Source organism: Sesamum indicum, linkage group LG15 (assembly GCF_000512975.1).
Source record: "Sesamum indicum cultivar Zhongzhi No. 13 linkage group LG15, S_indicum_v1.0, whole genome shotgun sequence".
NCBI classification, from domain to species: Eukaryota; Viridiplantae; Streptophyta; class Magnoliopsida; order Lamiales; family Pedaliaceae; genus Sesamum; species Sesamum indicum.
This window is the reverse complement of record NC_026159.1, coordinates 143371-156333: the sequence shown is the minus strand read 5'-3', so window position 1 is coordinate 156333 and position 12963 is coordinate 143371. Positions and strand designations below refer to the sequence as shown.

Here is a 12963-nt window from a genome sequence, read left to right as displayed (position 1 = left end):
AGTTGGGGTTGCGGAAGAGAAGTCCAATTTAACGGCTGCCAACCAATAAGAAGTCTGCATCAAGATCAACCCACCTATAATATTATTACTATTAGATAATTACATCTTCATCTTATTATGCATAATTTTTTTGTAGTCTAGAAAGCTACATCTAGTAATTTTTCTTTTGTTATGCTTAAAAAATTAGATACTTTCCTTGGTTTAAAATTTTGCCGAATTTGTTGTCATAAGCAACAAAGAATGAATGAAAATTCATATTTATTTGACTTATTACAGATCGTGTATTTTTTTTTTTTAACCAAACTACCTTTATAAGTGAGAAAATATATTCCTCACATGTATTATCGTGTGAAGATGTATAAAGATAATCAGTATAAATCAATCGGGTTGAATATGAAGTTCCATTCAATTTTTTTTAATATTAGCAAATTCGATAAATTTTAACTAATGAATGAATACTAAATGTATAATTTTACAAGTCATGGAGGATTTACGTATAATTAACGTCAAACTTTAAGAGAGAATTGACATAATTATCTCTATTATTAATAACATAAGTATTTCTTTTCTTTCCTTTTTATTTTTAAATCAATGATGGGATTGATGTTTGTAAGTTGTAGGTGATGGTAAAATCAGTTTTCCCTTAGAAAAGAAAAAATGAAGAAAACAAATGGAATCTTAGAAAAATCAACAAGACATGACAGTACTTGATTTTGATGGGGATGGTATGATAAACTTGGCAATATTTTACTACTTTATTCTCACAATTTTGACTATACGAACCCAACAAAATTTTAATTCCTTTTTTTTTTTTGGACTGGTAATCGTTTCCACTGTTAAAAAAGGGGGCAATTATTTCAATTTTTTACAGCTGTTCTAGAGTTTCTTGAGTTGACCATAGCAACCATTGCTGGGAATCTTCTTCTCTGGTATATGTATGTCCCTATCTATCTACATTTAATAAAACCAAAACGACGACTTTCTTTTAAGTTATATCAACTCAATTAATAAAAATTCATTATTTATCATTCAAAAATTATGTCCGACCCTCTTTATTTTTCATATATATATATATGTGTGTGTCTGTGATATCATATTGATAGGTGGTTTGTAAGTATTTATATAATTTATAACGATGATGGAGTAGAAGCCACTTAAGAAGTAAAATAAATATGAATTGACGAAAAGTAGGAAGTTGCAGAAAAAAAAAGAGCTGCATGGAGTGTATGCAATATTTTTAAAATTGGATTGAATCGATTAAGCTACTGCCTATTGTGTAATTGGTTTGATTGGTTGGATCGAATTAAGAAAATCAATAGATTTGGGCATTATTATACACAGTTCATAACAATATTTTTATAATATGGTACAATTTATAATAATTTAATATTAAAATACTACAAACCTCTTGATGGAAGCAAATTAAATTAAAATTCAAACTAACAAAAAATTAAAATTGAAGACCCTCCGAGTATATTATATATGATTAATAACATAAATACAATTTATGATAAGATTTTAGCAACCATTGCCTTCATTTAATTTTAAAAAAATAAAAAAAAAATTGGAGAAACAAAAAAATAGATTATGAAAAAAAAAAATCTCTATTGACTATTAGAACTACTCATTGTCCCGTATTGAAAAAATATAAGCCCAATTTATTATTTTCTCATTATCCCACATTAAAAAATATAACTCAAGATTATGTGCTTTTTTATTTGTCTCACTTTGAAAAAGTATAAAACAAGCTTATCGATCTATACTGAGTTGCTTGAAACCAATTTTATAATCATGATTTAGACCGTATGTACGAGCAGTTCCCAATCGAACCGACCGGCCAATTCCATTGGGACCTGAAAAACATAGAGAATGAGAAATGAGGAAGTTGAAAAAAATTGGAGGTGAAAAGGGAGTTTGAGAATGAGGGGAAGAAAGAAAGAAAGCATATCATACATTGATGACAACTAATCCTATTGCCATTTTCTTTTTGCCCCAAAGACTTATTTGATTCTTTTAATTATGAAAAGAAAAAAAGATAAAAATAAAAGAGGGGGAACAAAATAAGGTGGTTTTGGACACCCACCCTTTGACATTGTTGCATCAATCAATTATTTTGGAATAATGTTTTATGATATCCATCAACCTATTTATTTCTCTATTATGTGAACATAAATAATCATATTTTCTAATAGCATAATACTATTTCATTTCAGGGTCTATGTACAATATATATTTATATATAAATAAACATCAGCAATATGAAAAATGTGATAAAATATCGCTCACCCTTATAATTTACTAATTTTCTTTACAGGTCATTTAATTTGTTCAATTTTTCCAACAATATATGTAGTGAGTGGTTAAATTATTAGTAAGATACAAAATATTTAGAATTTACTTATTGAAAAGTAAAAAATTTTGAAGACAAGGAGATTAGAGAAAGGGAGAGGGAGGCATGGTAAGTGAGAGGGAAATATTGACATATTTATGTGTGTGTGTGTATATATATTGATTATTGTTATTTGAAATATTGGAATGGACGCATGATTCATAACACCAAGAGTGAGAACACAAGGAAACAAGAGACTGCTGCAATTTGTCCCTACAACTACCATTCACTGCCACTGCCGCTGCCAAGAACCAAACCTCCACATAAACTGCCGCTTTTCTCCTTTCCCTCTTCTCCATCTGCATCTGCATCTGCATCTGCTGCTTTAATCACATCCCAGAAAAGAAAAGCAACTTCCGTACATGCATTTATCAACCTCCACCTTCCCCCACCTACCAATACCATGCTTCTTCCTTCTCCTCCTCTTCCATGCCCCTTTTTCTCTATCCAACCCCCGAATTTCCGAAGCCGGGTTGTTCTGCGGCCAGTCTCGCCCCCCGCCCAATGTCAGCTACATCCCGCTCTTTGTCAGAGGAATGGAAGTTCTTTCCCAGCTCGTCACCGCCAACGACTGGGGTAATTATGCTGTAAACGCAACTAATATTTCCATATACACTTTGGCTCAATGCTACGCCGATTTGTCTCACAACGATTGCCTCCAGTGCTACGCCGCCAGCCGCACTCGCCTCCCTCGCTGCCTCCCCGCTGTCTCCGGCCGCATTTTTTTAGACGGGTGCTTCCTCCGCTACGACAGTTACGCCTTTTTCAACGAAAGCGTGGACCCCGCTTGGGATAAGGTGAATTGCAATAGCTCGGTGGGGTCGGCGGGTGGGGTCGGCCTGGAATTCGAGAAGGATGTCCGGGAGCTGATCGATAACCTGACGGCGAGAGCGGTGGTGAATGGGCGGTACGCGGTGATGGGGAATAAGGGCGTGTTTGGATTGGCGGAGTGTTGGAATACTGTGAACAGGGAGGGGTGCAGGGCTTGTTTGGCTAAGGCCAGTAGAGATATTGGAGGGTGTTTGCCGGGCAAGGAAGGCAGGGCGTTGAATACTGGTTGCTATTTGAGGTATTCTACTCAGAAGTTCTTCTCTAATCAGTCTCAGGAAACAAACAGTAATTCTGGTGAGTTGGACACAAATCTTGCTTTTTCCTGTTAATTCTTTAAGCTTGATCAGAAATTCAGAATCATTATTGGATTCTTTGTTTGAAGATCGGCGATTATGATTTCTAGTTCTTTCCTCAATGTTTTGACTTAATTCATTTCCAGATGATTATCTGTTCCCTTTTCCAGTTTTCAATTCTCTTCTTCCTTTTAGGTGTTTCTACCACTACAACTCTTTGAAATGGTTGTGGTTTGCAGCTCTTGATTGCTGAATAAATTAATGCCCACCTCCTTTCTACCATTCTTGATTATTTTATTAATGGTCATGATCTGGGCTTTTCAGATGATTTTCACTTGTCAACTTTTGATTGCTGAGTACGTCAATGGCTGCCGCCCCCCCTTTTTTTTTTTCCCCCCCCCCCCCCCCCCACTTTCCGATTCTTTATTAATTGTGATGATCTGGACTCTATTACATGCGTGATGATCAAGCATGGTGGGTTGCTTGGAAGGTTGATTTGCTTGACTTTTTTTCTTGTTACTTTATAATTTAATGATTTGGCCAAATGTTGATTTTCACTGTCATCACACCATTCGTTACTCATTGTTTATTTTGGTTCTGATTTGTTTTCAGGGGCCTCTAGAAGAGGTGCAATCGTGGCAATTGTTTTGTCCGTGGCGGCCTTCTGTATGCTCTGTCTCTTTGCTGCTTATGCAGCCTATGGCAGATGGAAAAAAAGAACGCAAGGTATTCAGTTCTAGAAGATTGGGCAGTAACTCTTCTACCTAAAACATGGTATTGCTATAATAGTAATAATAGAACTTTATTATATCATTAATTTCGATTCCATGCAGAACGTAATAATCTTGGCCGGATTTCATATTCTTACAACAAGTCCAATTTGAACTTCAAATATGAAACGCTGGAGAAGGCAACAAATTATTTTGATCCATCAAGAAAACTGGGCCAAGGAGGAGCAGGTTCTGTGTACAGAGGAACCCTTCCTAATGGGAAAACTGTGGCTGTGAAAAGGTTGTTCTTCAGCACCAGGCAATGGGTGGATGAGTTCTTCAATGAGGTGAATCTCATTAGTGGGATTGAGCACAAGAACCTTGTCAAGCTTCTGGGCTGCAGCATTGAGGGCCCTGAAAGCCTCCTCGTTTATGAATTTGTGCCTAATAAGAGCCTTGAGCAGTACCTCTTAGGTCAGTCTTTCTTTTACAAATAACACTTTGGATAAATCTCCGCTAATGAATCTATTTTCAGATGAATTAACTTTTTCCATTCTCATTGCAGATAAAAACAAGGTTAAGATTCTTAATTGGAAGGAGAGGTATAATATTATTGTCGGGACAGCTGAAGGGATTGCTTTCCTTCATGGAGGTTCTGAGTTCAGAATCATCCACAGAGACATCAAGAGCAGCAACATTCTTCTAGATGAGAATCTTGACGCCAAGATAGCTGATTTTGGTCTCGCTCGGAATTTTGCAGCTGATAAGACTCATCTCAGCACTGGAATTGCAGGCACATTGTAAGCTAAATTTCTTCCAATATTCCCTACAGACACATTTATGAGTCCGTTCAGTTCCCAGGTAATCTGAAGATTTTGATAAATCATGGTTGTTGGTGCACAGAGGATACATGGCTCCCGAATACCTAGTGAAAGGGCAGCTTACAGAGAAGGCTGATGTTTATAGTTACGGTGTGTTGGTTCTTGAAATTGTGTGCGGTAGGAAGAACAATGCCTTTGTGGAGGATTCTGGATCTCTTCTACAAACAGTAATCTTCCAGACTATCTAATACTGAATTTATGTAAAGTCACAATCTTTTAGTTGGACATTTGTTGCTTAACAATCTTGCTGTTTCGGCTTCAGGTTTGGAAGCTCTACAAGACGGATAGATTGACGGAATCAGTTGATCCTTGTTTGAATGGTGATTTTCCAGCAACCGAGGCAGTGAAAGTGCTGAAGGTCGGGCTCTTATGCGCACAGGCGTCTGTAGCTCAGAGACCATCAATGGCAGAAGCTGTTAGGATGCTTACAGACGAAAATTACGAAGTCCCAGAGCCAAGTCAGCCGCCATTTTTAAACACTGGTGCCCTCTCGGCCAGCTCTACCAGGTCATCTTACAGCATTAATAGTTTAGCATCAAATATGGTGACAAGACACGGAACATCGTATCCCTCCACCGAGTCTTTCAGTATTCAGAGTTCTGATGGACAGTCCAGAAGCGAAGAGGTAAGGCTGAGGTAGAAAACTCAATTTTCCTATGATCATTTCATAACAAAAACAGAGTTGCTTGAGATCCTGTGGAAAAGATAAGGAAACAGAAGTGCAATTCATGTACAATCCGTGAAGTTCAAGAGTCGAAGTCAGTAAAAAGTTTTTTGCCAGATTTTGTAGAATTTGGTTCTTAGGAAGAGAATGTTTTAAATACAGCCGGTGTAGCACAAGATGTGTAGCAGTGTGCAAGTAAACGTCGTTGTGTTAGTGAGTGAGGTTGCATCATAGGCCAAAATGGTCTGTTTTGGATAGAGATTGCTCTTCAAATTTAAATATTTAGGGCAGGTAACGTGGGCGGTTGATGCCGGTGACGGGACCCCATTTGCTTTATTATACAAACACACATTCTTTTCATGAGCTTTGTATTCTTCCACTTGGCAACATTGTTGTGAACAGCTCATCACTCTCTTAACTTTTCAACACACAACTGATACTGTTTCAATCATATGGCTACCAATGCTGCTCTAATTAATGATGGGACAAGGAAAAAAGCTATGGAGGAACATAATTCAAACAAGCGTTTGAGCCAAATAATGATGTACCATAATGAAATTGGCTGCAAACCTAATAGTTCCTTTATTATACATATATACATACTGGAGGAGACAAAACATAGCTGCTAACAAGCACAAAACTTGGCTCTCATCAATAGTAAGTAAATTCTACAAGGAAAAACACATCGATATAACATGTCTATTGAGTTCATTTAGCAATCAAACAGAATAGGTAGCCATAAAAAAAATCAAACATCACGGACCAAAACTAAGAAAGTAAAAAACATGTAAAGCCAAAATTCAAGTTGAAAACATGTTTATGCTTGCCTTAAGTGATTGTGTTGCAACACAATAAGATTACTGCAGAATTTGATCATGGAACAAAAAAGAATAACTTGTTGACAAGACACCGGGGGATTACTGAGACATGCCATTGGGACCTCAGATTCAGGCCGACATCCAACCAACTGCAGATTGTAGAGGTAGATGCTCGGGACCATATTGGCTGTCTCTACTAATTGCCTAGTCATTTCTGATATAAATATAATATAGCCTTTCTTCGAACCTAAGTGACACATTTTATATCATTCAGTTGACAGTAAAAATGCCTGTCAATTTCCAGGTTCAAATAATTGAAGCAATAGACACAGCAGATGAGCGCAATAAATTTAAAAAGTTCAATGAGACCTGGACCACATGTAATAACAACAACACTTTGGCTAGCCACATTAATTAGGTTCTTATCTGATTAGCAAATCTCCACGTACCAGTTCACCTACCTCATGCCAACTTCACAAAGACAAGTTTTCTTACACCTAGCAATGATGAATAAATTAAGCAATTAAGCCTCCCATGATTCATATAGGACACCATATATTACAGCTACCTAGAGATGGTGCATCATAGAAACTTGTAATTTATAATCACAAGACACCGTTTTTATGCCAATCTCTTTCAAGATTCATCTAATATAACATACCAGTTGCGCACCGCAGGGGCATATTCTAAAGGGTGCAGACAATACACGCATGTCAACTCGTCTTCAAAGGGCACGCCATTTTCATACTTAAGAAGAAACATAACTTGTTACCAGGGCCTATAAGTAAGAAAAAGAAGCAAAGGCATAATGCAGATAAATTGGAATGCCTTAACAGGAGATAAGGATGAGCACGCACGGATTGAAACTGTCATCTCCTTGCAGGTTTTAAAACTCTCATCACACAAGTTCCACCAAATTATTAAGACGAAGGACAAAGGTTATGTATTCAAGTTCCTAACCAAGAAAGTGCATATATGCATAGGGTCGAGCCAAGAACTTCCATATGCTAGATATGCATAATAGCACATAAGCAAAGATCCAGCAATGACCCTACTACTCATCCTCCCTAACAACACTGATTTCACCTTTGTCAAGTAGATCATAAAATTCCTTGGTTCTTTTCTGGTTGTTCCAATGGTGCATCTTCCAAAAACCTCCGGCCACTAGGCCAAGACCAATGCCAATGAGAATTTCCTTCAAAACACTTGGGCCCTTGTAAACTACATGCGCGGCAGCCATCCTCTCCCCTGAAAAATCAAAATCGGATACAATCAATAATCATTCAGAGGAAACAAGGATACAAGTCACAACTGTAAATAAACTAAGTGATGTGCAAATAAGTTGTTGTTCACTATTTTGCTTCTAAGGCAAGGTTCAACTTGATTTGTGTTGATTAAGAGAATCAGTTGGGTCGCTCAAGCTCAATTAAGAGGCCTACTTGTGAGCTCAAACTTAGTTTAAAAAAATCATAGAAAACTAAACAAATTAACTCAGAATATCCAATCCATCTGTACTTAAACAATATAACATGAAATATAGTTTGATACAAAAGATAAAACACAGTGAATGAGTTCAAACAGCAATCAAATTTATACAGTTGCTACTTTTTTCCTAACAAAAGAAAAGAAGAAGAATGAACAATCCATTAACTTTCAATTTCTCAACTTCTTAAACAAAACAAAAAACGAAATCCAAGTTCGTGTCTTATGCGGAAAATCTAAATACCTAAGGACATTAAAGAAAAATAATACAGAAACCACGAAATAGATTAGCGCAAGTAAAATTACTGAACCAGAAGGTAGAAATTGTTGAAACAAAAGAGACGTACCTCTCGGTTGCCAAATTTCGAGCTAAGCTAATTCCGAAGCTCCAAGCAACCGAAAACTTTTGCGAAGGGTCACGAAGCAAGACAAGACAGGATTCTATGTGGCCAAGCATACAATTCATACGTACTCCATCGGTGCGGAACCTAGATTTGCATCATGGGAAAATGGATCGAACGATCGTGATCCGTAAGTTGACCTTGCTGCGGTCAAAATTAACTAGAAGCGTGGGAACACGCACGTGAATACGCCTGCGTGCATGGGAAATTGGCGAGCAGTGTTTTGGCGCCACCACATTATATTGTCCGCCCATTAGGGACCAGCGGTTGATTTGGCGGGTTTTTGTCCGTTGCCTTTCATTTTTTCCCCTGAAATACAGTAACTAGAAGCGTTACTTCAAAAGCATAAATTAAGTCGCATTTGCGCCTTTTACATTTAGACAACGCCTCAAGATTAACTTGGTAGCAGAAGAAAAGCGACGCTGCAGAAATATCTTACAACCATTATCAAGAAATAGGAAAGTATCTGAGGTTTTGGATATTTCTTCACCAACAAACAGGCTGCAAAATTCTAGCAAACCAACAATTACTGGGAAGAAGAGAACCAAAATGCTTTCCTCCTTCTCATGTCATCAGCAATTCTCTAGGCCAAACTCTTTGCAAACTCGTCCACACTTCAATCTAAAAAATCCCGTCTGGTGGAGGTAACATGAACTGAACCCCTTCGCTAGTGAATGATCAGTTCACTTATCTTAGCGTTCTGCCTAAGATTTCTTGAAGTTGTTGTTTATGTAGGCGGAGGCAGAACTCTGTTGTGGTGGTCAGATGTGGTCGGAACGAAGTTGAAGAAAGCAAGAATTACTATGAACTGCTAGGAGTCTGTGTTGATGCGAGTTCCCAAGAAATCAAGGATGCTTACAGAAAACTGCAAAAGAAGTATCATCCAGACATTGCGGGGGAAAAGGTCGTCTCTTTTCATGTTGGTTTCAATCTTCAAAATTAGTGTTAACAGCTTGATGTGATGAGTTTCAGGGTCATGAGAGTACATTGATGTTGAACAAAGCCTACAAGGTTTTAGTGAAGGATGATCTCAGGAAGCAGTACGATGCATCAATTGGCAAGATCAGTAACAATCTTAGGATTGGCAGCATTTGGGAAGGATCCTTGAGATCTCAAGCTCTATTTGTCGATGAAAACGCTTGTATAGGTAAACAACGATTAGCCTGTTTACTTTCTATATGATGCTGAATTCACTTTAATTAAGGAACAGTGTTAACTTTCAGGTTGCAGAGAATGCGTGCACCACGCAGGTAACACGTTCATGATGGATGAAGGTTTTGGGACTGCCCGTGTTAAGGTTCAATATGGTGATGATGAGGAAAGAATAGAGGTACCTTTTGCAATATAACTGGAACAATTTTAACCAAGTTTTAGAAGAAGTAATCAGAAATCCTACCATTTCATCACTCCATTGCGACTTTGTTACCCAACAGATATCGGTGGATTCGTGCCCAGTAAACTGCATTCACTGGGTTGATACAGAAGAATTGGAAGTGCTTGAGTACTTAATTCAGCCTCAACCTAAGGTGGGCTATGGCATATATGGCCAAGGATGGGAGAGACCTGCAAATGTCTTCATGGCCGCCAAATCCTTCAATAAACAATTGAAGCAGCAGGAAGAAAACCAACAGAGATGTAGTAACTACACTCTTGCTTACTTTATATAATATCTAAATGTGCTGAAGCGGTTTTGATGTTTCACGGCAAAAATCTATATGTTCCAAAGGTAGATATATGACATAAACTACTGTAATTGCAGCAAAATCAACTGATGAGGAGGAAACTCCTGCTCAGTCACAGGCACGTGAAAGTGCATATAGGGAGCTGAAGGTTGGAAGGTTTGCTAGAATTTGGAGCTGGATGAAGAGAAGCACTGGCCAATGAACAAATGGTTGCAGATTATTAAAGAAATTATACCATGTCAATAAAGTTACCGACCATAAGAAATCGAAGGAACCAAACTGTATATATATCAGAAGCTTATATTTCAGCATTCTCTTGTATTTCTAATTTTAACATGCTGCAGGAAACCTGGGAAATGAAAACAAGAAGGTATATATCATACTATTCCGATCGAGGGAAACATATCAGAATGCGTGAGCTTAGGTATGTCAAGAGTACACAAAAGTGAATATTTTTAAAGCAGATTTCCAACTTGCGAACAGCAAAAACTACACATTTCTTAGCTTGAGCCAAGATGTTCAAGCCCCGATGGTGGAGCAGTGTGGTTTAGATACAGCAATTGCTGATTCCTCAAATCTAGCTGAGAGATTGCAGTTTCAGCAAAGCCCCCCACAAAAAACTATTCCGCTAATTATAAAGGCGGCATTTTCCTGTTCCAGCACATACTGAGCACTCATCTTCCTCGCCAGCAACATGGCTTAAGCAATAATTGATTCTGTCATTCACCACATCCTGTCACATTTATCAAAGAAAAATGCCCCATAAAAAGTCAAGGTATAAATAAAAATTAACTGATAATGATTGTCATAGAAACTATAAAATGAGTGGAGAGATTAAGTGCTGACAGTATTCCATGTAAGAAAAAGAATGATAATTAGCATGATATCCTTTTTAAATAATCTACAGGACATTAGCATTACAAAACGAGAAGGCAAGCTACTTATAGTTTACGAATGTCTAACTGCAGCATAACTGCTATAAATGTCAAAAAAATTATCCACCCCAAATAGCTTAATTTACTTTGTTAAGTTTCAGATGGGAACAAATAGAGCAGTACAACAAGAAAAAGGATAAAAGTCATACCACAAGCAGTTCATGCAGACCAAGAGGGGCAGTAATGACATAAGGCACCCCTGGATGATCCTTTGCAGCTTCAGCTGTTAGAGAAGGAATATCCTGTAAAATGAGATGCTAAATGTCAGTTTCAATTGACCTTCAGTTGACATAAACATCAGGTATCAAGTACTATGAATATCCAAGCATCATGTTCATTATATTCAAATTTCTGTAGCGCATAGTTACCTGGTGCCAATGTCTTCCAGGAAACAAGAAAAATGGGCTTACTATAACACGTTGTGCCCCTTGTTGAACACAGGAACTGAAAGCATCCTTGATGGACGGTTCAGCCAATTCCTAATTTCAATTGGAAAAGATGGGAGGAATTAGCTTTGGAATTCACAAGAAAATCTTTTTCTCAAATACAAAAAATGGGAGGAATTGATATTTTGCATCAGTATGTTTGCTGATATGAGTAATTGATACCATGTGAGCAGGCTCCACGATTGGATATTTGGTTTTCTCTCTGAACATAACCACAAACTCATCTGAACAAACAACGTAGAAACAAAGCTTTACGGACAAAAGATTGGGTGTATACCATATCAAGCTAGCTATAACAATTAACACAATAGGGTAAAGTACATATCAAACCTCTTTATAGGCCATATCATATAAAGACACTTGTTCCAGAACCAGTCTACTGAAGTTCAGGCTTTACACACAGGACGACAGGAAGTGTAAAAAACTAGTTCATTCAGTTAAAAAACAATGATTGAGAGACAACGGGTGATGGATCCTAAATAGCACAAACAACTAAAAATCCACTAAGTTGTTTTCAATTGACAGACTAATGCATTAATAATCAAAAGAGCAGAAGAAAAACTCACTCAGCATAAGATTGGAGTCATTGCGACGCGAACCATGGTCAACAATAATGACAGCATCACCTCGACCAACCCCTTTAAGCTCCTTCCTGAAGCCACCACCATTAGCAGTGGCGAAACAGAACCTTGAGGATAAATATTTGGTTTTGAAGGGGTCTCCAGGCAATTTCACAAAACCAGGAATTACCCAACAAGGGCCTCCCCCAAATTCTCTTCTAGTCGTGGCCGGGTTTAATTCAGGAACAAAAGAAATGGAAATTTTAAGTATTGACATTATTAGGTTCTCATAGCACTCTGAATTAAAATTCAAAAAAGTAAAATTAAAAAAGAAAAAAAAGTAAAAAATACCTGGTGAAAGTGAGGGAAGAAGAAGAAGATGATGATGATGCCTCCATTTTGGCATCTCCTCCAGCTCCAGAAAGTCCTTTTTCTTTCTTTCAGAAAAATCAACTCAAGCCCAATACTCAAAGGAGTGTAGATTAGGCCCAGTCCAGAAAAGCAATTGAACCCTATACCCAATTTGTGTAGATCCAGCCCACTTCTAGTCTCCTAGTCTACAAATGTGATGGCAGACTTATATATATAATAATAATAATTTGAAGCTTTGACATTCTTCTTAATTATTTATAAATAGAAAAAAGAGTTAATTATAGAATGGGAAGCTGAAGTAGTGTAGTTGAGGAACCCTCGCACGCACATGCTCATGCTGTTGTGCAAAACAATCTTAACCCAAAGTCAATAATCCTAAAAATAAAAAAGTGCATTTATTATATATGTTTATGTATGGGGGAGGTATTAATATTATTATGCTAAAGCTTTAGTAAACAAATGAGTTAGTAGCACTACCAAACCATGTGCTTTTCTTCTT

At 37.4% G+C, this 12963-nt stretch overlaps 4 protein-coding genes across 7 annotated transcripts; 2 read left to right on the top strand and 2 right to left on the bottom strand.

Moving 5' to 3' along the window:
• LOC105177109 (cysteine-rich receptor-like protein kinase 42) lies at nucleotides 2486–6131 on the top strand. The gene is made up of 6 exons (XM_011100143.2): nucleotides 2486–3514; nucleotides 4126–4239; nucleotides 4347–4697; nucleotides 4789–5023; nucleotides 5127–5271; nucleotides 5367–6131. The coding sequence occupies exons 1-6, from the start codon at nucleotides 2752–2754 to the stop codon at nucleotides 5742–5744; spliced, it is 1986 nt and encodes a 661-aa protein (XP_011098445.1). The 5' UTR covers nucleotides 2486–2751; the 3' UTR covers nucleotides 5745–6131.
• LOC105177108 (cytochrome c oxidase subunit 5C) lies at nucleotides 5901–8597 on the bottom strand. 2 transcript variants are annotated; one of them, XM_011100142.2, is made up of 2 exons: nucleotides 8416–8597; nucleotides 5901–7834 (listed from the first exon to the last, which is right to left on the bottom strand). In XM_011100142.2, exon 2 carries the CDS (start codon nucleotides 7824–7826, stop codon nucleotides 7641–7643), a length of 186 nt encoding a protein of 61 aa, XP_011098444.1. In that variant the 5' UTR covers nucleotides 7827–7834; nucleotides 8416–8597; the 3' UTR covers nucleotides 5901–7640. The 2 variants fall into 2 exon arrangements, with proteins under 2 accessions (XP_011098444.1, XP_011098443.1); XM_011100141.2 differs by lacking the exon at nucleotides 8416–8597 and adding an exon at nucleotides 8313–8394.
• LOC105177106 lies at nucleotides 8865–10756 on the top strand. Its single transcript, XM_011100137.2, has 6 exons — nucleotides 8865–9113; nucleotides 9205–9373; nucleotides 9442–9616; nucleotides 9693–9799; nucleotides 9903–10104; nucleotides 10229–10756. Exons 1-6 carry the CDS (start codon nucleotides 9019–9021, stop codon nucleotides 10351–10353), a joined length of 873 nt encoding a protein of 290 aa, XP_011098439.1. The 5' UTR covers nucleotides 8865–9018; the 3' UTR covers nucleotides 10354–10756.
• LOC105177107 (sirohydrochlorin ferrochelatase, chloroplastic) lies at nucleotides 10527–12595 on the bottom strand. 3 transcript variants are annotated; one of them, XM_011100139.2, is made up of 6 exons: nucleotides 12444–12595; nucleotides 12099–12310; nucleotides 11695–11756; nucleotides 11455–11565; nucleotides 11236–11328; nucleotides 10527–10884 (listed from the first exon to the last, which is right to left on the bottom strand). In XM_011100139.2, the coding sequence occupies exons 1-6, from the start codon at nucleotides 12488–12490 to the stop codon at nucleotides 10780–10782; spliced, it is 630 nt and encodes a 209-aa protein (XP_011098441.1). In that variant the 5' UTR covers nucleotides 12491–12595; the 3' UTR covers nucleotides 10527–10779. The 3 variants fall into 3 exon arrangements, with proteins under 3 accessions (XP_011098441.1, XP_011098442.1, XP_011098440.1); XM_011100140.2 differs by having other exon boundaries at nucleotides 12099–12307; nucleotides 12444–12571; XM_011100138.2 differs by lacking the exon at nucleotides 12444–12595 and having other exon boundaries at nucleotides 12099–12437.

What these genes read in the sequence shown, in the direction of transcription:
- LOC105177107 (XM_011100138.2), bottom strand. Translation starts at nt 12,369, where the DNA reads ATGTCAATACTTAAAATTTCCATTTCTTTTGTTCCTGAATTAAACCCG. An exon ending in TGACTCCAATCTTATGCTGA is followed by an intron (nt 11,757 to 12,098) that starts GTGAGTTTTTCT and finishes TTGTTTGTTCAG; the next exon opens with ATGAGTTTGTGGTTATGTTC. An exon ending in CTGGAAGACATTGGCACCAG is followed by an intron (nt 11,329 to 11,454) that starts GTAACTATGCGC and finishes CTCATTTTACAG; the next exon opens with GATATTCCTTCTCTAACAGC.
- LOC105177109 (XM_011100143.2), top strand. Translation starts at nt 2,752, where the DNA reads ATGCATTTATCAACCTCCACCTTCCCCCACCTACCAATACCATGCTTC. An exon ending in ACTGGAATTGCAGGCACATT is followed by an intron (nt 5,024 to 5,126) that starts GTAAGCTAAATT and finishes GTTGGTGCACAG; the next exon opens with AGGATACATGGCTCCCGAAT. An exon ending in CTGGATCTCTTCTACAAACA is followed by an intron (nt 5,272 to 5,366) that starts GTAATCTTCCAG and finishes TTTCGGCTTCAG; the next exon opens with GTTTGGAAGCTCTACAAGAC.
- LOC105177106 (XM_011100137.2), top strand. Translation starts at nt 9,019, where the DNA reads ATGCTTTCCTCCTTCTCATGTCATCAGCAATTCTCTAGGCCAAACTCT. An exon ending in ATGATGAGGAAAGAATAGAG is followed by an intron (nt 9,800 to 9,902) that starts GTACCTTTTGCA and finishes GTTACCCAACAG; the next exon opens with ATATCGGTGGATTCGTGCCC. An exon ending in GGAAGAAAACCAACAGAGAT is followed by an intron (nt 10,105 to 10,228) that starts GTAGTAACTACA and finishes CTGTAATTGCAG; the next exon opens with CAAAATCAACTGATGAGGAG.